The sequence below is a fragment of the Hylaeus anthracinus genome, unplaced genomic scaffold, assembly GCF_026225885.1.
Source record: "Hylaeus anthracinus isolate JK02 unplaced genomic scaffold, UHH_iyHylAnth1.0_haploid 3, whole genome shotgun sequence".
In the NCBI taxonomy this organism is placed as follows: Eukaryota; Metazoa; Arthropoda; class Insecta; order Hymenoptera; family Colletidae; genus Hylaeus; species Hylaeus anthracinus.
In genome coordinates, this window is record NW_026535284.1 from 12,706,840 (window position 1) to 12,733,429 (window position 26,590).

The 26,590-nt window shown below is 44.6% G+C and overlaps 3 protein-coding genes and 1 long non-coding RNA gene across 8 annotated transcripts; 2 read left to right on the forward strand and 2 right to left on the reverse strand.

The window, feature by feature from the left end:
* Positions 1–461: 461 nt before the first annotated feature.
* On the forward strand, positions 462–3,762 carry LOC128894389 (mutS protein homolog 5-like). The gene is made up of 10 exons (XM_054156090.1): positions 462–551; positions 641–1,170; positions 1,253–1,426; positions 1,503–1,972; positions 2,046–2,487; positions 2,548–2,911; positions 2,990–3,202; positions 3,275–3,415; positions 3,483–3,541; positions 3,625–3,762. The coding sequence occupies exons 2-10, from the start codon at positions 653–655 to the stop codon at positions 3,731–3,733; spliced, it is 2,490 nt and encodes an 829-aa protein (XP_054012065.1). The 5' UTR covers positions 462–551; positions 641–652; the 3' UTR covers positions 3,734–3,762.
* A 1,008-nt stretch (positions 3,763–4,770) lies between these two features.
* LOC128894355 (kinesin-like protein Klp10A) lies at positions 4,771–23,592 on the forward strand. 5 transcript variants are annotated; one of them, XR_008461526.1, is made up of 13 exons: positions 4,771–5,432; positions 10,883–10,977; positions 11,091–11,207; positions 12,360–12,476; positions 13,870–13,900; positions 14,919–15,321; positions 15,451–16,024; positions 16,107–16,356; positions 16,431–16,585; positions 16,738–16,944; positions 17,028–17,202; positions 17,712–19,828; positions 20,596–20,614. XR_008461526.1 is itself a non-coding variant. In XM_054156029.1 (13 exons), exons 1-13 carry the CDS (start codon positions 5,366–5,368, stop codon positions 20,745–20,747), a joined length of 2,436 nt encoding a protein of 811 aa, XP_054012004.1. In that variant the 5' UTR covers positions 4,775–5,365; the 3' UTR covers positions 20,748–23,592. The 5 variants fall into 5 exon arrangements, 4 of the variants coding, with proteins under 4 accessions (XP_054012002.1, XP_054012003.1, XP_054012004.1 ...); XM_054156029.1 differs by having other exon boundaries at positions 4,775–5,432; positions 19,736–19,828; positions 20,596–23,592; XM_054156027.1 differs by lacking the exon at positions 20,596–20,614 and having other exon boundaries at positions 17,712–19,877.
* Positions 7,044–10,876, reverse strand: LOC128894357 (uncharacterized). Its single transcript, XR_008461527.1, has 3 exons — positions 8,847–10,876; positions 7,396–8,378; positions 7,044–7,242 (listed from the first exon to the last, which is right to left on the reverse strand). It is a non-coding gene; the product is annotated as an uncharacterized LOC128894357 (long non-coding RNA).
* On the reverse strand, positions 22,798–26,571 carry LOC128894356 (protein adenylyltransferase Fic). Its single transcript, XM_054156032.1, has 3 exons — positions 26,232–26,571; positions 25,123–26,008; positions 22,798–25,026 (listed from the first exon to the last, which is right to left on the reverse strand). Exons 1-3 carry the CDS (start codon positions 26,431–26,433, stop codon positions 24,660–24,662), a joined length of 1,455 nt encoding a protein of 484 aa, XP_054012007.1. The 5' UTR covers positions 26,434–26,571; the 3' UTR covers positions 22,798–24,659.
* Positions 26,572–26,590: the final 19 nt, after the last annotated feature.

Sequence of the window (26,590 nt, forward strand, 5' to 3'; positions counted from 1 at the left end):
TTTTAATTAGTTTACTCCAAAAATACGTGTGTTTAGATTTTCAAATTTAAGTTTTGTTTAGTGGCGTCATCTAGTAATGTAAGCGCGAACTATTTCACGACAAACTTGGGCCATCGCTGGTAAATCACTGCACTTGCGCAACAATAAATATTTGAAATTCGAATACAAGTCTTTTACTGATACGTTTGAAATCGTCTCAATAAAGTGAAGATCATGAACATCATCGGAAATGGCTCTCGATGCGTGGCTGCCTCGTCGAGTACAGGATTCAGATCCTCTCGAACCGCTCCTTCTAGTGCTCTCATGTATGAACATTGTTCGCAACAAATTTGTAACCTACCATGTATGAAAAAGAAAAGCTTAAATAATTACTATCCCTTATCCCACAAAGACGATCCGAATTCGAACACTTGCTATCGGAGAGTAGCGACGAGGAGGAGACCTCGAATAGCAAAGAGGAAGCGATTAAACCTCAATTAACAAATCGACGAGCAACGCAACCCACCAATTCCAAGGTTCCAGAAGTTGTTGCTACCGAAGACACAGACGAGGTAAGTACCAGAGCATTGTTTAAAGCAAAAACATTGTTCACGTTACGACGACCACCACGATCGCCGGTTCCACTCTTCTTATTCAACAGATCATCTTATCAATGATTTGGAACAAGAATCACCTTGGCGCCGCATATTACAACATAGCCACATCTGAATTATTCGTAATGGAGGACACTCCTGAAGATACCGAACGATTCGACTTATCGAGAGCTCTGTACAGGCAGTGCCAGCCACAATACTTGGTCACGATCGCTGGCGCGCCACTTATCTTCCTCAATGCTGTAAAAAAGATGTTGATGGAAACAATGAACAGCGAAAGGGAGTCTTTGAACTCGAACGATCGCGTGCGCAACACCGTGTTGAAGTTGGTGGGCAAGAAGGAACACAATTACGAACGATGCGCTCACAGAGTAAGGTGTCTTCGATTGGAGTTCGAGCCGAGGAACGCGAGCAACTCTGTCAGGCTTACTTTCTTAAACAGCATGTTGAATTTCAAATGCCACGCCATGATTCACGCGCTGGGGTTGCTGTTGTTGTTCGTCGACAGGCACTGGAACAACATCGCCCTGGATCCATCTGGAAAACCATCCTTTGTAGCGCTCAATTACGTCACGTTGTAGGTTTCAGCGCACGGCGAGCACGCGAAGTGGTGACGCTACTAACTAATACACATGGTTACTTTTTCTTTTTAATTCGAGGCGCGACCTGGTCATGTTGGACGACGATACTTACAAAGCGTTGAGCATCGTTCAAGCCAGGGATCACCCGAGCCTCTTTAAGTTTGGAAAAACGACCACAACAACGAAGGGAGCGAGTCTTTTCGCTCTATTGAATCGCTACTGCCACTCGAGACCTGGGTCACAGTTCCTATGGTGAATCTATGGAATAAACATCTCTTTTTAATCATAATGATTCTTACTATTTCTTTCTCTTTTTTTTATTTTTTAGGAAAACGCTGCAGCATCCAACGCGAAACCTCGAGGTGCTTCAAGATCGGTTGGACGCGGTCGAATTCTTCCTGAATCCAGCCAATCAAAGCGTGGTTGAGAATTTGTCGTCCTGTTTGAATCACGTGTACCGTTTGACGAATGCCGTGCTGGCCTGCTGCTCCGGGTCACAGGCTAAAGCGTCGAATTGGTACAAATTGCACAAGGTAATCATAGCGCAAAGAAATACACATTTTCTCCATAGTGGTAACAAATTCATTTATATCCAGACTGTCTCCCACGTAATTTGCATCGGCGACATATGCGAGAATTACGCAGAGAGGATCGGCATTTGCAAACGAATCGCTGAAAGCATCACGAACGAATCGCAATACGTGAAATACTTCATCGAGTACATAGTGGACTTCAGCGAAAGCAGGCGAGAAGGAAGACTCACGGTGAAACCGAACGTTGATCCCTTGCTGGACGAATGTGCGTGTATATTAGGGTGGTCTATGGTAGTCTACTACAATCTATTATCAATTTTTCGCTGTGCTGTCTTCAGTGAATCACGTACGCCGCACTTTGCCCGAGCTGCTCACGCGAATGGGAGAGAAGGACATGCGAGAGCATCTTCCAACATCCGTCGAAAGTTGTAACATGTTATATTTGCCAAACATCGGCTACGTCTTGGCTGTGACCAAATGGAATCCAACTCCACCCGATGACGTGGTGTTTCGAAATTTAGAATTTAAATTTAGTATAGACAACGTGAATTACTACAAGAGCTCTTCAGCAAAAGGTAGCTACGAAAACTTGGACTGTCAACGCGGTATCTTCTTCTTCCCAACTAATTGCTTTGGTTCAGAGCTGGACGAGACCGTGGGGGACATCATCTTGAAGATAGCGATTCGACAAAATCACATCGTGCAGAAACTGATACGTTTCGTGAAGAAGCACATCGCACAGATTTTGCAAGGGGTCCAACTATGTGCTGAACTGGACATGTACGTATAGCTGGCGAAACAAATGCTGTTATTGTTCTAAAGTACTGTATTTTTTCGTAGGCTGTTGGCGTTTTCGAAGGTGGCGCGCGATTACAATTACGTCAGGCCAATGATAACGGCGTCCAAGATTATAGATGTACAGGAAGGACGACATCCGATCCTGGAATGTTTGACGACATACGTCCCGAACGACATTCGCTCTGGGAACGGTGGGAGCCTGATCAAGGTTATCACGGGCCCAAACTCCTGCGGCAAGAGCATATACCTTAAACAGATAGGACTTGTGATATTCATGGCTCACATAGGATCCTACGTCCCCGCAAAATCGGCCACTATAGGGATGGTCTCCCGTATCTTGACTCAAATGTTGAACACGGAGAGCGTGGGACTGTATGCCAGCTCGTTCTTGCAAAACCTGAGACAAGTACTAGTCGACATAGTTGTGTTCGTAGTGATTATTGAATCAATTACATCGTAATTACACGGTCCAACTCTGTTTCAGATCAATGTAGCCATTCGTGCGTCTACATCGGATAGCGTCGTGTTAACCGACGAATTGGACAAAGGAACATCCGAAAATAGTGGATGGCCGCTTGTTGCAGCCGTGTTGAATTCATTCGCCGAAAGGGGCAATAACTGTCCTCATGTGTTCGCCGTGACGCATGCCCACAGTATCCTGGAATTTCTCCCTCGAACGCCACTAATCGAACGTCAGGTAAACAAGATTTTCCACTTGGTAGAACGTTACTTTCTTCGTTTGCTTTTATGTTAATCTTGTTTTTCTTAGACTTTCGAGTACATAATGAACGAAGACGAAACCGTGGCCTTTCTGTATCGAATGGTTAATGGTAGCACGACGAGCAGCTTCGCTCACTATGTGGCAAAAATTGCAGAATTGAACAAGGATGTCGTGAAGCGTGGGTTCGAAGTAATTAATCGTTCTGATCGCGAATTAATATCCCTCGACTCTTATAACTCATTCCTATGTATTGCAGGTGTTCGAGAAAATTAAAGAGGGATCTCTCCCATCGTGTGTTATCCAACGCTCGGACACGTGAGATTCCTGACTTATCAGACTCTTTTATGACCTAAGTGCAACGTAAGGAAAACTTCAGTACGTCTATTTTTTAATTTCAGGTTAAAACGGATCGTTCAATTATCGAGAAAGACTACGAATTGCAATTTAGAAGAATTGAAATCGTTAGTGAAACTAGCTGTGCTTCCAAAAGTAACGAACAACGAGTAAAAACCCGAGGAGATCGAATCCGATTGAGAAGACTTGAACATTGACTTTTGTTTTGACAAATAAAATACTCATTTAATAACTCAAACTCCCCTCCTTTTATTTTATTTTATTATAAATTTTTTTATTTCGTAGGAAGGTAAGGAAGGTAGGAAGGTAAGTATAGTATATCTATCTTTTAACAATTGTTACGTGATTGTTGTTAATAACTATTACTACTCTCGTTTACTTTCTTTTAGTACTTTCATCTAATATTTACTGACTTTTGATTATAAATTCAATCAATATCTTGAGAAAAGTTCGATCGGCTTCGTGCTGACTTTTCCTACATTCGGTAACAATCGACAAGGGTTCTCTACGTCACAATTGCAATCTTTTGGGAATTATTTCGAGCTCGATTGTTGTTTTATTGTAATATAGCAATACTTGTGTAGCCAAATATTTAAAACTAATCATTCTCTTATGTTACAGGTATGGTAGAAATTCGAACGAGGAGTGGCGTCACCGACGCCATGATGAATTGTCGACACTTTGAGTGGGAAATGGGATTGTCTCCAATTCAAACGGGAATGTCTCCATGTCCAGCAGCATTTGGCGAATTGGCAAAACTGGTAACTCATTCAACTAAGAAGGTAAGATATTTATTTATATTAAACACTAAATTTATCGACTACCAAGGAATCGGTTTGCGGTAGACGCCGATAGATGGCAAAATGAGCATAGGTTACCTACTATTAATTCTATCAAATTTAGAAGGCTACCCCTGTACCTCAAACGTGTAGACTCCCTATTATTAATTCTATCAAATTTAGAAGACTACCCTGTCCGTCGCAACATAAACGAAAATAATTTAATTCGAAAGTAGAAACGCGAACGTTAATTTTACCGACCACCAAGGAATCGGTTTGCGGTAGACGCCGCTAGATGGCAGATCGATGTAATTTATCCTCGCGAAATTCGAATTCAAAGGCAGATGTCGCCGTGGTCGTCCGAAAGTTGGCGCTCGTAGTCTTTCCGTTGTCAATAACGGACACTGGCAGTATCCCGGCAGAAAATCCCGGAAACATCTCGTTCGTGAAACTCGACGGCTCTCCGGATGTAATTTCGCGTTGTCGCGAGTTTGTTTCGGTGTGCAGTGACATTCGTGGAAAAGGGAACGTGTCGCGTCGCGCGGGATTCGCGACCCCGTAGTTTTGTCGGAGAATTGGCGAAACGGGCGTGCCTTGGACGATCGGCGACGTCCCTGACGCGAACGTATACAACGGTGGCAATAGGCGGCGAAGAACGACGGCGACAGAGACCGCGACCACAGGAAGAACGTACGCGAGAACGACGGTGAGGCACGGCACGGGCAAAACAGAGCAGAACAACGGCTTAGGGGAACGGGAACGGAAAACTACCACGGCGGAGAAGACGAACGCAACGCTCTGCCGCGTGATTTTGAATACGAACGTAGTCGTAACTGTCAACGGTCGGATTTGGAAGGCTCGCGAACGCGGTAAGGCTTCTCCCGTGAATCGTGCCGTTTCTCGTCACTCGTCGATCGCGATATTATCATCGTTGCCATCGACCTGATCCGGTGAAGAGCCGGGTATTTTACTGTGGTGCGGCTACCGTGTGCGAGAAAGCTACTAAATGACCATGGATAACAGCATGTGCGACATCCAGACCGGCTACAGCATCAATATCAAGAGGACGGACGGTGAGTGAGGTCTCGCGGTGGAGGATATTTTTAGAAATTTAGTCGGCCGATCGCGGTGATTCGGGGTACAGATGAACAATCTTATTCGCGTACCGTACATCAACGTTAACTTACTCGTGACATATACTCGATCGAAGGATTACATTGTTATCTGTCCGTTGTGAAATATCTCATTGTCCGTTTCGAATTCTAATTTTCGTTTATCGAGTAGTTATTTCTTTATCCACGGGAGAATATTTTTCTCTGCGATTTGTGGTGGCGAGTGCAGGTGATCCGCGATAAGAGCCGCAACGGGGCAGCTTTTATCCCCCGTTTGCCGCGAGCTTTATCGTATCGACTTGGTTCTGGAGACTAGACTTGTTTCGCTTCCGTCGCGGTGGCATAAGATATATCGGCTTTAAACGACAGTTGTTAGATTTGCGCGTGGGTCGAACTAAACGTCGTAGAAATACTCAGCTCGGACCGGTTTCGCTTTCCTGTCGCGAACTCTCGCTGGTAACGTGTGCCCCGTAACCGCGACCACCTGGCTCCCGTGTTTTCCCAGCAACAATCGACCGATTCGCGAACGAACCGTTGCGCTTCCAAACGATCGAAGTTATCGCCGAGAGATAATCGAACTTGGACGCTCGCACGCGTGCTTACACCTGTGTACACGAGACGAACGGTCGCCCTTGCGCTCCGACCAGGAACATTCCCTCGCCATGTTTGTTTTCTTTCCGTCGTTCCTTTTTTCAACGACGGTTGGGTGCGAAATTTAAAACGGAGCCACGATCGTGGCGCAACGGATTCCGCGAACCCGATGGTAACCCTATAACTATAGTAGATAAAATTCAATAAAGCAACGGTTGACTATCGAAATAAATAACCATCGAACGCTCGTCACGATTAACTATTAATTTCTTTGATTAATTACTCGTAGACGATAATCAATCATCTGTTTGATCTAATTCTTGATTAGTTGAACACTCCACTGGTAGCTTATTCTTTTAGCTTTTTACCATGACAATTACTACTGTGTTGTCCCATCATTATGCGAATTATGAAATATTATACAGATATTGATCTGAAACCGAGTCTAATAAGTGAAATATGTATCATATAGTACTTGTACCAGCGATTAATTTAACCGTCTGAACTTCACTGGCGTCGCTACTGCAACGTACCTACTGTACGCGCTAATTCAATTCAGGTTTTAGTAATTGCAATTTAATCAGAATTCTTAAGTTACTTTGGCTTTCATAGAAGACCACAAACTCGCCTTTTATACTACAAGCATTCTCAATTATATCTTGTCCATCATTGAAACAGTCAACTTGGCGTTCGACTGGAGCCGTAACTCGCGGAGTAAACGGTCGATCGCGTTCTCTCTGGAGGTGCAACGTAGGCTCTCGTGTTTCGAGGAAGATCGTTCGATGTACGTGAGAGAACATCGCGTAACATCTGGAGCGCGTAAGAGGAACGCGATCAATGACTCGAAGGAGGTAGCTTTCGTTCTGGTCTCGTTGCACGCTGCTAACGCGTCGGGAACGAAACCCTCGCACGCGGTGAAAGGATATATCCTATCCGTCGTCCATCTTCTAGCTCGATCGGTACTATGTAGTAGGGCTGGAACTAGGTGGATAAATTAATATTCGTGTATTTACTCGACACTTTACCGACCGTTGGCCTATTAATCGACTTTTTAGACTTACACTTCTAGACTTTATAAATACTAATCGGAGGATTTCTTGATATGAATTTCTTGTTAGTTAAATTAACCCCATGGTCGAACGAGAAATTATTAGGTTGTCCAGAAAGTTCGTGCCAATTTCTAAGAAAAATTCAAAAACCCGTTTGAATTTTAATATACATTTATTGAATTACATAGGTGCCATTTTGTTCCACAACCTTTCCACCTTTTAAGGGATGTATACGTGTTATTTGTTTTCAACCATTTCGATATATTCAGACCTGTACCACCTACCAAACATCGACATGGACTTTTCGGACAAGCTGCTAGGTTGATTAGTCTTGAAGGTTAACTTTTTAATTCCATCGCATAATCGATCAATTGGATGAAACATATTCACGCGTGTTCGAGACTCCGTCGGTCCGTTAGCAGGCCAGCTACAATCGCAAGACGATCGATATCGACAATACCGGGGCGCGTTCGCGTGCACGGTTACTCTTTTTTTCGTCTCGGAGAAAATGTCGGTGGGCGACGAAGTTGGAAGTTTCGCGAGGAATCACGGACGCAACGATATCTAAAATTAAGCGACATTTCGAGCGTCTCGTCGAGCACGGGGACGACGAACGAACTTCGAACTTCGGTTAGGGTTACCGGCCGTGGTCACAAGAAAGAGGGATGTACTATTGCGAGGAGCAGGTGAAGTCTTCATTCTTTAAAGTATAATATCTGTTTATTTTCATTGAAGTGAATATCAAAGTTTCATGACTAGAACGAACGAGTTTGATATCAGGAATAATTGCAAGTACCTTTCATCAAAATTTCACGTGCACATTACGTACAAGCCCGGAATTCCGATTCTTTATTCAAAATAAAATTTGCCCAACGCTGACTCACACGAACCCCTCTTAACGCTTCCATAAGAGGTACAGGTGGTAACCCTAACTTCGATTAATGGCGGTGCGCGTTGCACGTGTTTCGATCCTTCCTAGAAGAGACTCAGCCGTCGGAACATTGTTTCTCGAAAGATAATCGACGCGATTTTATTTGCCGGTTTACGGCCGTCGGTATTGGATGAGTCAGACTTCTCACCAAGAAAGGAGAGTCTAGCAACGCTGACAAGGCTCCAAAGCTCGCGGTCGATATTGCCCTCGTGTTTTTACGATCGATCGAAAAAAAGTCCAACGATCCGAAATCCTCGATATCGGAAGTTACGATTTCTTGGAAAAGCGGCCTCGGCTACGGGAAGAAAGCGGATCGCTGACCCAATATCGAGGAGGCTATAACATTTATAATATCTTTGATATCGCTGCACGTTATTTTACTATCGATGCATTTACGGATATCGAAGTAGTATGTACATCCATGAATTTACGTTTTAGGGGCAAGTTTGACTCTGGTGTATTTTATTATGGTAGTCGTCACTTAAAATATTTCGTTTGCGGTACATACAGTCGGTGTAAGAAGTATTCGTACAGCAACCAATTTAAAATAAAATTAATAAGAAAAGAAATAAGAGGCTAACATTAAAAGTTAATTTAAAACTTTAATTTGCGCAAATTCTACTCTAACGATACGTAGGAGTGTTGGTTAATTATTTCTTCCCCTAAAATTTATTAATAAAATAAATACATAGTTTTATTTTGAATTGGTTCTGTACGAATACTTGTTACACCGACTGTACGCAATATAATTTCATTGTAGAATCAAAATTATAATTTTTATTTAACGTATGAGACGTAGATTACCGAAAATAATTCGATTGCCCTTGATTCCTGAGCCGATTGCCGTATCCTCGTTAACAACGTTTCATGCACGTCGGACGATTAATGCGATTGCCATGCTCGTTTCACGGGCACGGCGTATGCTCGTGCACGCGCCGAGAATAGACAGATGGATGAATAGTTCGATCATCGACGAGACGAAAAATCATGGCTGAGGGTGGATATTACGCGGTAGGAACGTAATGCAACGTTCGACGCAACAAGTGGCCGACACGCATTCCGCTGCGGGTGCCTGACGGGCCACGTGGGCACTCGCCATTCCCTCCACGAATTTTCCGCGAAAGTACATTGATAATAAGAAGATATTTATGATATTACGAAGGAAAAGGTTCGATCTATTGTTGGTGGTAAAATTGATTAAATACAAAGTGGTATATAGAAGGTTCAGTCAAGCTGTTGTTGAGGTGTTTGTTTCCGAAGCTTTTATTCAAGTGTTATTGGTAGACCGCGGATCTTTATGCAAAATAAAATCTTCGCGAACGTGCCTACAAAAATCGAACCTAAGTAAGAATTTATTTTATTCTGCAAATGTTATAACGTGAACTTTACTTTCAATCTTTTTTTATATTCGTGCATATCGTTTGCATTTTGTAGGTACTTGCACATTCAAATTTCCTACGAATGCACAAAGATCCGCAGTCTAGTTATTAGCAATAACCTTTAGAACATACAATTATTCCAATATAGAGTACAGAATTAGTCTGTAGAATATCAATTTATACTTTATGTAAGCACAGATTTGCTATTTCCTACAGCATGTAAGGAATGCATTGCCTTGGTCGAGTCTTCATTTTTTCGTTCAGAATTCAGACCGTTGTTCGACGAAATGAAAAAGTATCTAGATTCTGGACGAAGCGCGAAGTCCTTGTCCGAAATCCAGCGCGCAGTAAACGGAGAGCCGCGCACGTGGGCGCTGCATCCTTATAAGGGCGGCCGTCACGAGATTCTTACCTCGCCGAACATTACCTTATATCTTATCTGGTCTTACGTCATTCGCGTACGTTTTTTCGCGCTACTCGTTTCTCATGCACCGCGATCCCCCATTTCGTAGCTCGAACAGAGATTCTTCTCTGTTCGAGAAATTTCAGTTCCTCGTTGTTCGTTCGTACATTTCAGTATTTGCGATTGTTATCGGATATCGATGAGATAGGACTTAGCAAAAGTTTATAGAGCTAGTGCGTGGCTGGCCGAGACCGCGCGCTGGCTCATTTTCAAATTCCGCCGAGAATGGAAAGAGGACAACGACGTTTTCTATTCTTGCCGTTGGGGACCTCGAGCAAAAACAAGAAAGCGAAACCGATTGCGTCCTCCCCATCCTACGAGATACGAACGCGAATTCGAGATTGGGGTCGAGGGATCTTTTCGTTGCCAACATGCACGGTTCAAACGATTCCGTCCACCATCTTGCTCCAGACCTGGGCCAAATTTTCCGCCGAACAAAGAAAATCCACATCTATCAGCGACAACAAAAGCGAACCAGTCTTTCAGCCGATCACCCTGGAGCAATCCATATTGGGCTCTTGGAGGTCAGTCGCTGAAGGACTCCGCTTGTTTTCGTTCTCGCGAATAAACGCGGAATTTCCATTCTTCGGTTTCGAATCGAGTTTGCCCAACTCCGCCTCGTCCCGACTTCCGACGAGATTCGCGATGGGCATTGTACGAATCGGAAGTCGGAACACACCTAGCGTCATTTGTGCATCGGTGGTAGCGCGGACGGAGTCGTATGGAGCGTAATTGGAACAACGCACACACGGACAATGAGTTATTACGCGATGAGTCGACGCGACGAGGTGCAATGGTGTAATTGCATCAACCTGTCGTGCTTTTTCCAGAAACGTGACGCTAAACGGGCGAAGCTCATTGCCAGACGTTTAGTTCTGGGTGAAATGTGGGTCGACTGACTCGTATTATTTTACTCGGTTAAGTGCGATCGGTACGAGCCTCGTCGAATTTAGCAGGAATTGCTCGAACAGCCGCGTTAACGCGTTTGCTTATTCCAGGTCGCATCCACTGTGCGGTGGTTTCCGGCGTTAATTGGGAACAGCGCACGGTCACCGTGGAATGGTTCGAGAGAGGAGAAACGAAGGGGAAAGAGGTAATCGAGTCGCGAAAAATATTCCCTGAAAGTCGAACCTCGATTATCGTCAGGACATGGAAAAAGAACGAACAGATCGAGTAACGACAGTTTGGTGAATGATTTTTTTTTAGGTGGAAATCGACGCGATCGTACCGTTGAACCCTGAGTTGGCCAGTCAGAAGACAGTGGCACCCCCCCAGCAGGCTCCTCAGATCAACAACCACGCGATGGTTACCTCCAGAGCAAGGGTACGTATCGTTCGATCGACATTTGGTCGAATACAATCGAGGAATGAAGGTCGATCGAACTGGGTGTAGAACCACGCGATCTGCAACCCCTTTTTGAGTAACGAAAATCGAGTTCACACGTGTCACATTCGCGATTTCTCTTCCTCGTAGCGTTTCCATCGTAGCACGTTCTCCAGGTAGGCTCCGCCATCGTCAACCATTACAGCCGACGCGCATCTCTGAAGATTTGAGCTTGTACCGTCCAGTCACTTTACATTTTATTGCGAAAATATTTTTCTCGCGCCGTACGTTGTGCTTGAGAGACATATTTTCACGATGCCTTGTGCATTTCGCGTTGGAGTGACTGAACTATGGAATTTGGGACCTCGCGAAGCATCGCGCGTCGATTTTCATGGACGTTCGTGGATAGGAAATTAAAACGAGCAATCGTAATCGTAAATTGTCAATTCGGTTATTGGTAAATAGAAAACTGTAAAATATTTCAGTTTTTCGGCTCGCCATCCACTTTCGAACTTTCGTTAAAATCGCGTGGGCGTTCATCCACTCGCGTGGTCCACTTGTCATACTCTCGTGAACGACTATAGTCGTCACGATCACCGTTAACCGTCTCATCCGTTCGCTCTTTCGGTGTTCACACGTGAACAAAAGGAACCTCGGTCTACAACAGTGATTCTTCACCGCTATGTCACGGCACCGTAACGTAACTTTACTTCATTTTATGTAGTTTGCACAATAGTAGACGGTGCCATGAAAGGGCTAGGAATCACCGGTGTACTGCTTCGATCTTTCTCCTATTACTGTCGTCTCCGTGGCAAAGAGCGCCGGAAGCTGCACCGAGAGAGCCTCACGGCCATCAAAAGTCGCCTCGTCGTTCCCGCTACTAACACGATAACATCTTTTTTCCTCCATGGACGCTGCTCATTTTCACGGACTTGGGTCGACGATGGATCATCAACGACCTCGGGATCCCGTCCAAAACCGATCGAATCCCAAAAACGACCTCGCATCGTCGTCTCACCGTCGCGCGTCTTCGCAATATCTACTATTCTCGACGTATCTCGACTCGTCGATCCCCTCGCATCCTGTTTCCATCGAATCGAGTCTTAAACTCGCGTGAAAACGAAAAAAAAAAAAAATACAAACGAAACGCAGGACGGTTCGTGCGAAGAGGACGAGGGGGTGGACGAGTCGGAAAACCAAGAGGAGGGCTCCCTTGGACGACACGGCGGTCACGCCGCAAGAAACGGCCTTGCATCTGCAACGCTTCCTGTACGAGTCATATCTGCTCTTTCGGTAAACGCGAATCCCACGCTCCGCGGTCTGTTCACTTCTTCTCTTCACTCTCCCCTTCCCCGTTCTCCGAGTATCCAGAACCGATCGACCACGATTCTCATAGCGGTTGCTCTTCGTCGCAGGGGTTCCCAAGCACCTCCAACTTGGTACCACTCAGCTGACGTACCAATAACTTTCAATATTCAAATTTCATGGGCTTAATAATCAAACGGAAAATGTATATTTATTGAGAGAAAAAGGAAAAATTAGAGATATGTGTTAACGTTATCTCGAGAAGTGCCTTGGTCCACGTACCTATGGTAAATCTTGTTCAGAGTTCCAATTTTCCATCACCTTATTTTTATTCATTTATTATACCGTTATATCTTCTATCTATCTCTTGGGAACCACTGCCCTGTTATATAATCTCTCCCAGAAGAACTTTTCTATTACCTAATTCCAGACTAAAATTCTCCAATTTTGAAAATACCCCAAGTCCCTGGTTTCCACACCCGTCGTTTCCTGGTTACTTCGTCATCGATCGCATCCGACTCCGCATCGCATTCCTCGCCAACGCGTTTGCTTTCGCGTTCCGACCCTCGCGACCATTCCCAAACCAATCACCGTCGCTTTTATCCTCCGATCGTTCTCACCATTGCACGATTGCTATCATTGTCACGGCTTACGCACATCGCTCGTAACCCTTGTTTGCGCATCCAACGCGTACCGCGTTCGATCGATCGGATCGCGATCGTGCGACAAATAACGAACAGAGACTGTCAAAGATCGAGACCACGTGTCGCTTACCTGATAAAGACACTTGAGAGTATTAAAAAAAAGAACGCTTCTTTACAGTTATTTAGGGGTTGGGTTGAGGTAGGGTAGAGGAATCTGCGATTTTTTGGAGATAATAACCGTATAGAGTTGATACGAATCGATGTGATAATTAATCAAAAAGTGTTTGATATAATCGAAGCCTTCCTTTTTTCTGGGTCCTCTTCAAGGACTCTGTTGTCTCTCTATTCAGAGCCCCTGGAGTGCAAATGGTCCGTAGTGGCCACTTTGTAATATTTGTCATGCGACTTCAAGCTTTGGTTTCACCCATTTTGAATTTGTGTAACTTGAGTTAGAAAAGGATTCCCAAATTGGAAGTTGCATCGGTGGGTTGGTAACTCTAGCGCCGACTCTGTCTCTATCAACGTGCTCCCAAGCGATGTATCATACACTTGGCTTCCAAAGAACGTACATTTTATTTTACCTTTTTTTGTAGCACTCTCGGATTACAGTACGCTAAGCTTTTACCACGCGAATGAATTTTTATTGCAATTACCGTCCGTCCTTCACTTTTAGCAACGTTAACCATACATGTTCTCTGTCTTTCTTTTTGCAGCACTCTACCAAACCCTCGATTCCAGTAAAAGGTACGTCGTACTACGCTTTCCGCGCACGAAACTCGTCACGACGAATGCGCGCGCGAACGTGTGACGCGTCGCGAATTTCCAACTTTTCCGCGACGTAATGTGTACAGCTGAGCAGGACAATCGAAAGTAGACACCAAATTTCATTAGATGGCTCGTCAAAAACAGTCACGCTTCCACAACAGATTCGATATAAATCGAGACGAAAATCGCTAGCGCGGCTTAAAGCACTCGAATAGCTATCGTATTCGGATTGAAGAAAGATCGAAGAAGATAATCCCGTATCTTGGTAGCGATCGACCCGGTAATTGCTATTGTTGCAAAAGTAATCGTAATCACTGCTCGAGCCTGGCATTGGCTCACGGCACGCGTACGTGGACGACGAGGAAATCGATTTTCCGTTACGAGCATGTGCCGTTAGCACGCTGTGGTCTTTTCGGCGAGCACTGGGTCGTCGGCTAGCATAGAAGAACGCGGTTCGCGGCTGGCGCTCGTAACTATCGACGTTCCTGCGCTGTATGCAAAAGCACAAGGGCAAGGACCTCGACGGACAGTACGCGGTCAGAAGGCTGCTGCACTCCTAGGTCGTATCGCGGTCTCTACTGGTTTCCTTCGATTTCTTTAACCTTCGCCTTCACCTTGCCGGGAATCGATCGAAAGTCAGCGGGAAAGCGCGTTTCTTCACCATGAGGTTCGATCCGCTGACTCGTTGTTTCGGCAGGAAAAATAAGATAGACAGTGACGACGGGAGCATCGACGACACACAAGTTTCACCGGAACGAGATGACCACGGTAACCACGCTATTCGTTTCACTTGCGATAAGATCATTGATCCATTGTTTGATCTTTAAACAGGCCGCGCGCGTTCACTATTCGTGCGCGCATTTTCATCGTTGGCGAGAAATCGTTCGATCGCTCCAGAGATGGGCCAAATTAAACCTTTCGAAACCTGTAACGAATTTTACCCGTCTCTGGATTGTTCGAGGACTCTCAGATCTCGAGACTAACGTATCGTTTGCAGCGGGCTCTAACAGGAATTTGCCGCGACAAGTAACGGGTCGACCGACGAATGTAATGCCGGCTGCACCGACCGTCAACGGACACGGTGACTCCATGACTGGTCTGACGACTCGTCGAGAGCTGGAGAACATACCACCGACGCCGGCCAATTATGTTCCTGTGGCTGTTCAGGCTAAACAAAAGCAGCAACAACAGCAGCAACAGCAACAGATGCAAACCCAACAACAGCAGGCTCAAGTTGAGAACGGTCGGAACAGACGTTCGAACGTCGTCAAAGAAGTCGAGAGGTTGAAGAAGAACAGGGAGGAGAGGAGACAAAGACAAGCGGAACTAAAAGAGGAGAAGGAAGCCCTCATGAATCTAGATCCTGGCAATCCGAACTGGGAGTTCCTTGCCATGATCAGGTCAGTTTATCTTCGTACATTCTCTGGTTCATTAGCTTTAGGTTCTTCTAAACGGAGAACTCTACAATTTAACCAAGTACGGTTTCAGAATAATTGGGGACGTTAATCATAGTAATTTGTTTAATACAGAGAATACCAGAACAGTATAGACTTCAGGCCTCTGCGGGACACGGACACCGTGGAGGATCATCAAATTACGGTGTGCGTTAGAAAGCGTCCGCTGAACAAGAAGGAAAACGCGCGCAAGGAGGTGGACGTGATCAGCGTGCCCAGCAAGGATCAGATGGTGGTGCACGAGCCCAAGGCCAAAGTCGATTTAACCAAATACTTGGAAAACCAAATCTTTCGATTCGATTACGCGTTCGACGAGACCTGCACCAACGAGATCGTTTATAAGTACACCGCGAAGCCGCTGGTGCAGACCATCTTTGAAGGCGGAATGGCCACGTGTTTCGCGTACGGGCAAACGGGAAGTGGGAAAACGCACACCATGGGCGGTGACTTCAATGGGAAGACGCAAGACTGTAAAAAGGGCATATACGCTATGGTAGCCAAGGACGTGTTCAAGTGTCTGAAAATGGCCAAGTATCGGCCGCTGAATCTGGTCATTTCCGCCAGCTTCTTTGAAATCTACTCTGGCAAGGTGTTCGATTTGTTGGCGGACAAAGAGAAGCTGAGGGTTCTGGAGGATGGCAAGCAGCAGGTACACATCCAACTCTTGCTTAAAGACGCTTTAAAGAAAGCCTTTAGCCACAGCGGTACAATTTTGCTTGTTCCCGTCTTAGGTGCAAATAGTCGGTTTGACGGAGAAAGTCGTGGAAACTTGCGACGAAGTATTGAAGCTTATTCAGCACGGGAACAGTGCCAGGACCAGCGGGCAAACCAGCGCGAATTCCAACTCGTCGCGATCGCATGCGGTATTTCAAATCATAGCACGGTCGCCAGGCACGCACAAGGTCCACGGGAAATTTTCGCTGATCGATCTTGCCGGCAACGAGAGAGGAGCAGACACGTCGTCCGCCAACAGGCAAACGAGTAAGCTGACCTTATTCGTTCCTCGCGGGGTTACTTCCGCGTAACACGAAATGAAACGGCCCCTTTGTTCGCAGGAATGGAAGGCGCAGAGATCAATAAATCACTGCTGGCCTTGAAGGAGTGCATTCGGGCGTTGAGTCGCAAGGGCACGCACTTGCCATTCAGAGCTAGCAAACTGACGCAAGTTCTGAGGGACAGCTTTATCGGCGAAAAATCAAAAACATGCATGGTAATTGCTCGTACTATTATTAATGTTCACAAGCTGGTATATAGATTCAATAAGTCAGAATATTTTTAAGCATCGAATCCCCTATATTTGTTGCACCCTGTATAACGCCGTCAGTCAGCGGAGCCCTATCTCATGAAACTTTGTGTTCGCAGATAGCGATGATCAGTCCAGGAATGAGTTCTTGCGAGCACTCGTTGAACACTCTGAGATACGCTGATCGAGTCAAAGAACTAGCCGCCACGGACCCTACGGAAGTGAAAGCTTCGCCGACGGATGAAGATGAAGATCCGAAGATCGAGGAACAATCGAACAACAGCGTTCTATCGGACAGCGATTTGGCGCAACTTCGCTCGCTTAACGTAAGACAGATCCTTCCTTCAACTGCTATGCAGAGTTTCCAAATGTACAGATTTAATTACGATTCCCTCACTCGTTTCCTCAGGAAGGCGAGATATCTCAAGATCTGTACACTTTCCACGAGGCGGTATCCGCGCTGCAGTTGCTAGAGGAGGAAGTACTGGACAGGCACAAAATGGTCATAGAAGATACAACCAGGTTCCTCAATGACTCGCGCACTGTGTTCAGCGCGACACACGAAGTAGACTATGACCAAGAAGGTAAGATCTGTTCTGGCATGCTCGATACTTACGTGCACTTCCTGTTTTATTTACACTCGACACGTTTTACCGTCTCGTGTATTTCCCGTCCAAAATGTTGTTCCTCCAGTTTCGAAATACAAACTCAGAGTTCTTGTTCTGCATGTGCACACACCTGCTCCCTTTTATTTACTCACCGATGGAATGCAATTGTGTGTGTGTGTTTTTTTTTTTTTTTTTTTCACGCGAAAGAAACGTCCTTTCGGCTTTTATAACCATTTCACTCGATAGCGCATGCCTTTTCAACGAGCGCGTTTGCGTTTGCTGTGTTTGAGAACCCGCTCGAGAAATTTTGAATATCGGTCTCTTAGCGATTCGACGAACCCTCGGTCGAGACAGAACGAAAACGTTTCGTTGCCCGACGCGCGGGAGACTAAGCGAGAGGGCGCGAGGGGGGATTAGTAAGACGTTAAGAACGAGAAGCGAGAATGTGACTCTGAAGCGTCATTGTGTATGAAATTTTGCAACAGATTCGCGCGGTAAACGTAAGGCATACTCAAGCTGCACGTTAAAACGGAATCAGAAAGACGGCAGGACGACTACAACGACAACAACGACCACGACCACGACTACTTTAAATAAGCCAGTGCCAATGAACTACGACACCGACGTCGTTTCGGACAGCGACGATTCGACCGTTCTAAATAAGAACATTAATACGATTACAAAGGATTCGTTTAAGTCCCCATGGAAAGACGAGAATGTAAAGATGGAGCGTAAAAGCGACGATAGCGCGAGCGATACCGACAGCATGTCGAACGTTGATCCAAAGATGAATAAGATACAGTCGATCGCGGATGAAAGAGTGTCGAGCACCGAGCGTGTCTCAAAAAGAAACTCTTTGAACGAGAGCTTAACAAATTCCTATTGGACGCCTGATACCCGAAAACAACTCAGACGAACCTCCACTGGGAGACAGAAGTCGCAGAAGTATCATTGGTCAGGCACGTTTAACTCTCGAACGAAAAAATACCTGTCTTTCAATGACAGGTACAACTACTCAGGATCGTTCGGTTCGATAAACAATAAAGACGATACCATCGACAACGCGGATTACAATTACAACTTTGAAGCTTTCGACAACGAGAAACCCATGAAGAAGACGAAGCTCTATAGCTGCAGGATGTTGAATCTTGATCGAGAATGCGACGATAGCGACGAGATCTCGATGGGTTCCACTCTTCGGTGTTCCAACGACAAGCATAGCGATCAGCTGGAGGATCTGAAATTCCGTGACGGTCCACTCAAAGCTCTCAGTGATCCTAAAACGTGCAGCCTAAATGTTCCTAAACGGTGGATCGGGAAATTAGCTTCGAAATGCTGCAATGTCTTGTTAACGTTGTTAAAGAATTTGTTGCTATTTTCGTTCTTACCCACCGTGTACGTGGCCTTCTTCGTCTACGTAAGCAATACGCAAGACCAATAAACGGGAGCCCATCGTTCGATCCTCGAGGTTCCATAGAGATCAGTTACTTTTACCGTAGTTTTGTGACGATGATATAACGTACCCGTAGGTGTTGAGTTTTAACAAATTTTATACGATAATATAGAGTACACGCGAAGCTCTAACTCGTCGCATATTTTTAATTTTAATAAGCATCGATTGTACACGTGTAGGTGCTCTTAGCGCTCGTTGATCGTGCTCGAGTGCGTTTTAACATTGTTTAGGCTACTCTCAGGGGTGGATGCGTGCTTATACAAAGTATGCTTGGCACGTTTATGCATGCGTGTTATGCAGATCTACTGACGAATAGATCTGCAACTGATGTGCGAAAAACAATCTTCGCGGTTAGGATTGCTCGTGCGAATCTCGGTTTGTATGAACACACGTCCACTGCGTCGAGAAGCCTTGAGGAGTAACGACAGAGGGATGGGTTGAAAACTAAGGCAATTAGAAATTTTTTTGTCACGAGTACATATATTGAACTATAAATTTCGTATAAAGGTTACGATTAATCGCGCGAAGTCCTTCCGTCAAGGCTGGCTGAAAAGGTATTCAATGGCCAAAATACGAGTTTATAATGAACGAATTTAGGGACAGAATCTATTGACATAAAAAAAATAAGTAACTTATCGTAGCGACTCTGATTGAAAGACGTTTTTTAAATTCCAGACGATTTGATCCTTGAATACCCTTTCCCTCAGTCCAGGAGGGGTGATTCCTCGCGATGGACTTTAACTTTCTACGTTCAATAATCATTTGATAAAATTGTCATACCTTCTACAAAATCACTTTTCAGATTTTACCATATTTTTCAGCTCGTCGTCCTGTCACAACCGTTCAAGCTCATAGTGTAGCTCCAATATTCCGTGCGACGTTAAGATTTGCGTTTCGACGAGACACGCGTAATTTTCTTTAAATAATGTACAATAGAATAGTTAATAGAAAGACCTATCGAATCGTCTCTTGTACGTTTGTACGGGCTTTGTAGCTTTCCGTAAAGAGAGCCAAGCCGAACAACACGTTTGAACGTAACGACACGAAAACTTGCAGATTTGAGACGGAAAAGAACAAAGTTTGAGTCGCCCTACCTGAGGAGGTTCTCGTTGCGTAGACGTCTGATAGAGAGAAAACAATTTTCCGACGGTAACGAAATCTATTCGATTCGCAATCATAATGAATCGCCTGACAAAAATCGCTGCTTACTTAATACGCACTCGAAGTAACACTAATTGTGCTCGTTCGCGAACAGGCACTCGTCTTTTTTTTTTTTCTATGTACACGGAAGAAAGTATTATTGTTAATAAATATTATTTTTGCCGATTCCCAATCTAACGATATTGTTTCCTTCGCACTAATTCTAGCCTGTAACACTAATCTTATCGCGCGACTACTACTTTGTGACATCGAAACGCTTCGAATGCTAACCGCTGGTTCCCTCGAGTCCAGACTTGAGAAACGTTTTGTTTGATGCGACGTATTGTTTATTCGACGAAAAACAATCGAACCACTGGTGCACAGTCGGCCCAAAATTCACTCGCAGTACGACTAAAATTATTCACCGATTTCAGTGATAACCATACGTAGGAAAGTACTAGATAAGTAACTTCAACTATCCTTTATACTTCATATTAAAAATTGCACTTCACTGTAACAAATCAAAACCAAACAGGAACACCATTTTCAATAACTGTTCATTTTTTGTCGCAGAAAACAGCTAAACTACTTACTACCGAGTATTTTCTCCCACGCAGTTATCACTGGAATTAGCGAATCGTTTTCGTCGCCTGACGACTGACGACGTCCGCGTTCCGCTTGCGTTCACGCAAAACTCACCAGACTTTTCGACTCACCATTCGCGAAAAAATCAACATTTTCCAAGAGGACGATTGAATTTGTGTTGTCTGTTGCAGCGTATGCCCAAAAATGGGAGCAGTTACTGACGCAGCAGCGCGATACCTTGAACGCCGCGATAGATCAAGTCAGTCAGTTTCGTGGACAGCTTTTGCAAGAGGAACAAATCAGCCAGAAGATGACGCGAACTCGTAATTTACGGTACAATTAAGGTGGATTCTTTAACGAGGATGAGGTAGATAATCGCGGTAATAAATATCACGGTTACGACGGGGATAGAGTGATAACGGCACGAGAAGAGGAAGGTACGGTGGGTGGGAGAGGAGGTGACGAATATCCATCGTCTTTTCGACCATCACTGTGTCGATAACTTCCGGTCGCGCGTAACATGAATTCTGTTACTCGTTAATTCAACACAGCCTCAAAAACCACGTGTTCTGGTCACACAGAGTTTCGAACAAAGGGAAAAAATTCCATCCACTCTCTTTCTGCCCATTCCGAATCGTGGGAAAGAGGGCGAGAATTTAATTCTCGAGACTTTGGGAACGTCAACTGATAGATTCGCGAGAGATCGCGAGGAGGGTGCCACTCGAATTATGTACCGTCCATTTCTTTGCGAGTCGTTTGCCGCGTCTCTTTCCTACTCCGCCTACCTCTATTCTTCTCCTCCTCCTCCTTTCCTCTTCCATTCTCGTGCCACGATACCTTCTAAACGCGAGACCTACGATCGAGTCTCGGCCTCTGTCGCAAGCTCGTCGCTCTCTTTCTTCTCCCTGTAACGCTGATAAACATACCGCGAATTTAATGCACCTGTGACGTATCCACGTATGGAAGACATGTGCCAAAGGTTTTCAATTGGTGAAATATATTCTAGGTACGTTTCGCATATGTTTTCCTGTTTAGCATATCGGTGATTCAGGGGCGGAGGGTAGCTGCACGATTCTCGATTTCGAATTGAGAGTGAAATCAGCTTAGCTTGTAATTACTAGGGAATATAATTACAGTAACAACAAACGAACGACTAAATCCACATTCACCGATTACTTTAGGTAAGGTATACATTTCTCACACTCATCGTACCATCCAACGACACTAACGAAAGCACTTCATGGCTAAGCTGTATTTCAATCTTAACTAAAAATCGACGCTTGTGTAGTTTCACCCATCGATACGCCATGCATGCATAAAGCTCGCAGTCTATCGATAAACAACACTCGCCACGAACGCAAACATGGTCGTAGTCCTTTGTCTGCACGAACGATCGGTTGTCACCGCAACGATATCGATCGTACGGATCCGTCAACGTGGGCGCAAAGATTATTCGAGGGTGTGCGAATACTCCTATGACTCACTATATGTTCGAATGCTGCGTATCAGCGTTTTAAGTAATTAGACGTTGGTAGAGAAACAAATCCTTGTGGATTAGGAGAGGGGAGAGAGTGTAGGAGCAGGGTACGCGGAGTGATAGATACTCTTTAAAGATTTTAGAAACGCATCACGATTTACCTTTCATCGAAATATCCTAGGCGGACATCCTTGTCGGTTCCTAATTTTAGTCGCCCACCCTGCGTTGTACGTCGATTGAATCTTAAACGAATATGTAAATGTACGCGTGCAAGGATCGCTCCTTCCCCCAAACATTTCGAATAAATTTAAGGATAACAAATCGCTATGCGCGTCTATCGAGCCTTGACTATCTAGTATCTATACGCGTGAATTGCATTCGATGGATCTTTTCTTTTATTCCGATAATGAGAAACGGGTCGAAATCCGATTTTGTACACACTTGATAGTAACATAAAGAAAAAAAATCTTTATCGTCATCGGACGCGTTTTTACTCGTAGCTATCTTTATTTATTCGTCGCTTCGTGGCGCATCGGTATTTTAAATACACCGATGAGAATAATATCGTTCAACGTTTAGAGACGCCGGTTCGAACACGTTGAACAGCCTAAACCGGATTGAATTTAAACGATACGTTAGAGTCAGTGACATCTAAGCATATTCTAGCCTCTATCCAAGGCGGAATCGCGGGAAGAAAATTTATTCGTAGAGGAAACCTACGTTCAGTGATATTTTGCGAACGTGCACGAGTCACCCGTATTCGCAACGAACCAAATAATGACTGATTTCGTGACTATAACTGCTAGCTAGGAAGAACAAAAATAATATACCCGTGCAGGAACTCGATTCGGGGTCGTTAGGTTAGACTTTACACCTATTTTAGATACTTTTATGCTTTACTTTCATCTACATTTCATTTCTTTTTTTCTTTTTTTCTTTTTTTTTTGTTTCTTTATCACGAAATTCTGCTGACGACTCACCGTCGAGCAGTTTATTTTTCTTATCGTTTCATTTTGTTTGTACTTTTTCACTGTCGCAAGGGTGCGATGTCTGCGCGAATGTTACTGAGAATCCTACGAGCAGGCGCAATCCTGTAGCGATTTGTTGCACTCTGGTTACGCGTCGCATTGAGCTGCGTATAGACCAAAGAACCACGGCCGTCAACGGCACAGGTGCTCGAGTCTCGAGTGCGCCAACGTTCGCCAACGTTCGAGCACATGTGCGTTCGGTTGCCTTGGCGGTTTGGTCTGCACGCGGGTTTAAACACTCGTAACGTCTGTTAATGGTCTTTCTACGACAAACAGTCGTATCGAGCGTCTCGTGAATACCGATTCGACCGATCCATGAGATCGTGTACGAATCGGGGCAGAGGAGGGGAGCGTGAGTAAACGTATGAGTGAGTGAATGAGAGAGAACGAGTGCGAGAAAATCTAAAACGATATATCGTCAACTTACGGTTGTTGGCAAAATATGATTTTTATAGAAGTGTATTTATATAGATAACCGGCGCGTCGTTATACCGCGTAGAAACAAAAAAAGAGAGAAATTTGCACGTTTTAGCGTAACGAACGCAAAGTTTCTGTTCACTCGTGATACGTATATCGAAATCGAACGCGCTTGGAAATGGTGCGAATCGCCTCTGTATCGTTTCATTCTCTGACAAAGCGTCGATAATGTTTTAAAACGTAAAAATTAAAGTTTCGTAGAAACCGTGAGTTCTTCAGTATTCTTTTTGTCTTATTATTATTATTTTAGCTTGATCGACTTCGAACCTGGTCGAATAGGAACGGTTGAAAACCAACAGGCAAACGACGCATTTATACTAATAAACTTATCCGGTGAACAACGGTACGCGTCGCGTGTAGCTTGACGTTCGAAAACGTCGATACCATTATTATTTTTGATAAGAAAAATAGTTACGGAGAAAAAAACGATGCGAAGAAACGAGACGCATGGCAATGGCAACGCGTTTTGTCGTTTCCTAAATTTACACTTTTTCTCTCTCTCGCGCGTAATTACAGAAAGTCTTACTTTGTCGCTTAACAAATAAATAAGTAAATAAATATATGACAAACGTTTTAAAGGATAAGAAATGGCAGGTCCGTTTAACGTACCAACAGGTGTATTTCTGAAGATTTGTAATGGAGGAAGGCCGTAAAAAAAAATACACAAACAATGATTTCCAAAATAATATATTTATTAAAAGCCGCGTATGTATTTACAATTCTGTACATCGCAAATAACTTGACCAGCAAGTAAACGATTGCGCGTTGCACCATAAATTTAAACATGATATACCCGCGTTGAAAATTCATCCGTTATACGTATACTTATATATATTCTTATGTTAGATCACAGTCTTCTCGATTGAGTTTCACACTGTATTTCGTAGTGTCTCTAATGTATACGATAGAATGCAACGGAAAGTCTAGTGGAAGCATTTTTGTACCAGGCTATTCGTCGCTAAAGGTACTGTTGAAATCAAAATGGTCTAAACTGGAAATTGCGCTTTTCGTGAGAGCGGTTTCTTGGCCTTTACCCGACCTGACAGAAATAATAGAAATAAATATATGACGGTGAACGATACAAACTCGACACGGCCTATATTCCATTCGTCCATTCCCACGCAACCACTGCGCGATCACTAAAACGAATCGCTAGACGCGTGCTCGATCGATGTAACCGATAGGGGCAAGAATGGATGGATGGATACACGACTTACGCTACTGTTCTTTGGTCTGTAAAATACTTTTGAATATCGCGTTCGATCATCGATACTCAGTCATCGTCGAAAGTATCGATGATGTCACCGGCTTCTTCCAAAGCGATAGTCTTTTGCTCCTCGGTGAACAAGGTTTCTTGACTGAGCGCGGGAACTTGTCTGGAATACTCGCTGGTCGCCCACAAGAACAGGTCTAGCGTTTGCTCCGTACACTCTGCTATGAATCTAACGAACGGTCGAACGTCCCTCGTGTTCGCTATTTGTAGATTCTCGTAGTAGGTGTGCCGATGCTGCTTGTGAATAATAACGGGTGGATAACCGGCCTGCATGAGGATCATGTTCATGAGCAAACGAGACGTTCTACCGTTTCCGTCGGAGAACGGATGTATATGTACCAACTTGTAATGCGCCAGTGCCGCGTACCTAAAGAAGAACATTCATGAATGAAATAAAAAGTTAGAGAGACAAGTTTGTTGAGCCGAATGCCGCGGGTAAAATTACAGAAAATTGTGTGTTCACCTGACAGGATGCATCCGAATAGCTCTTTCGCTGTTCAACCACAGCGCGAACTCCTCCATGAGATAGTGTATGTCCCCGGGACCAGGAGGCACGTGTCCACCCACGTAGACTTGAGTGCGTCGAAACTGACCACCTTGGACGGGATCTACGTGTCCCAACACGCGTTTGTGTATCTCCAATATGTCTTTTATAGAAATAGAACCGACTCTGTTCACCAACGTCGCGTTTATGTACTTCATAGCAGCGTCCAATCCCAGAATCTCGTTGTGCTCGTCGATGCTCTTGCCACCCACCGCGGTTCGCGTTTCGACTATCGCTCTAGTCTGAGCTAAATTCATCGTATTTCCTTCTATGCCAACCGTGTGATAAATATGTTGAAAGTACGCCTCTTTCTTGGCGCGTATTAACGCCACGTTGTTGTCCGGTATCGCGGAAAGCGAGTTTCGCTTCTCGTCTATACGCCTAAGCATTCTTTGATCCAGCTCCTCGACGACGCGAGCTGTTCTCTGACTATTCATTAAAGCTCCTTCGTGATTCGGTTGGTAACTCAACGCGCGTACGTAATACTCGTTTGCTTTGATGATATTGTTTTGAGTGTATTCCAGGAACTCCCCGTAATGGTTGAGAACATCCGGATGACGAGGGGCTAACGCAACAGCATGCTGGAATAATTTTACAGCCTTCTTTTGCTTTCCAGAGAGCTTCATTTCTAATGCCAAGTGCAGGGAGGTTAATGCTTCAGCAGTGGATGCTGCTCTGCTTTGAACCTCCAACCGAGCGTCTGATTGAGAACCCGGTAATGCTATGTCCAGGGTGCCCTCCTCGTAGACGTTCAATGTTCCTTCAGAGGGAAGTGGAATAAATACGTGGCGGTAATCTAGATGTTCTGTAAATGACACACAGAAAAGATAAGTAGGTCATGAATTAATAGTACAAACGTTGACTTAAAGAGCGATAGGATTGTGCGCTCAGTTTATACTATCGCTCTTTATTTAATTACATTACAAGAAATTTAAGTGCAATCAACGTAATAATAAACAACGATGGATGCCCCCAAAAAGAGGTTATGAAACGTTAGCCGACCGTGCAAAATAGATCGAGAAAATTACCGGGCATGTTCGTCGACAAATCTTTGATGTATCGAGACAAGAAAGTGCCGATTACCGCAACCGCAACACCTGACGCGAAAATGAGAAACACGACGAAGCGATTCGCTGTCATAGCGACCGTCGCATTCTCTCGAGTTCTCCTCTTTACGTAAATGGGCGTTTCATCGAACGCGTAATGTAGATTCGTGCGCGATACAAACATGATTGCACGATAAATCCACGGAAACACTTCTTTCGAACAAGAACACGCAACATACTCCCGATTATCTTTAATGTACACTTTTCCGACAACCCGGACGAACGTCGGAGGCGGACGACGCGTCGTTTGACATAGCTATAGCAGTTCAAGGAGGAGAACA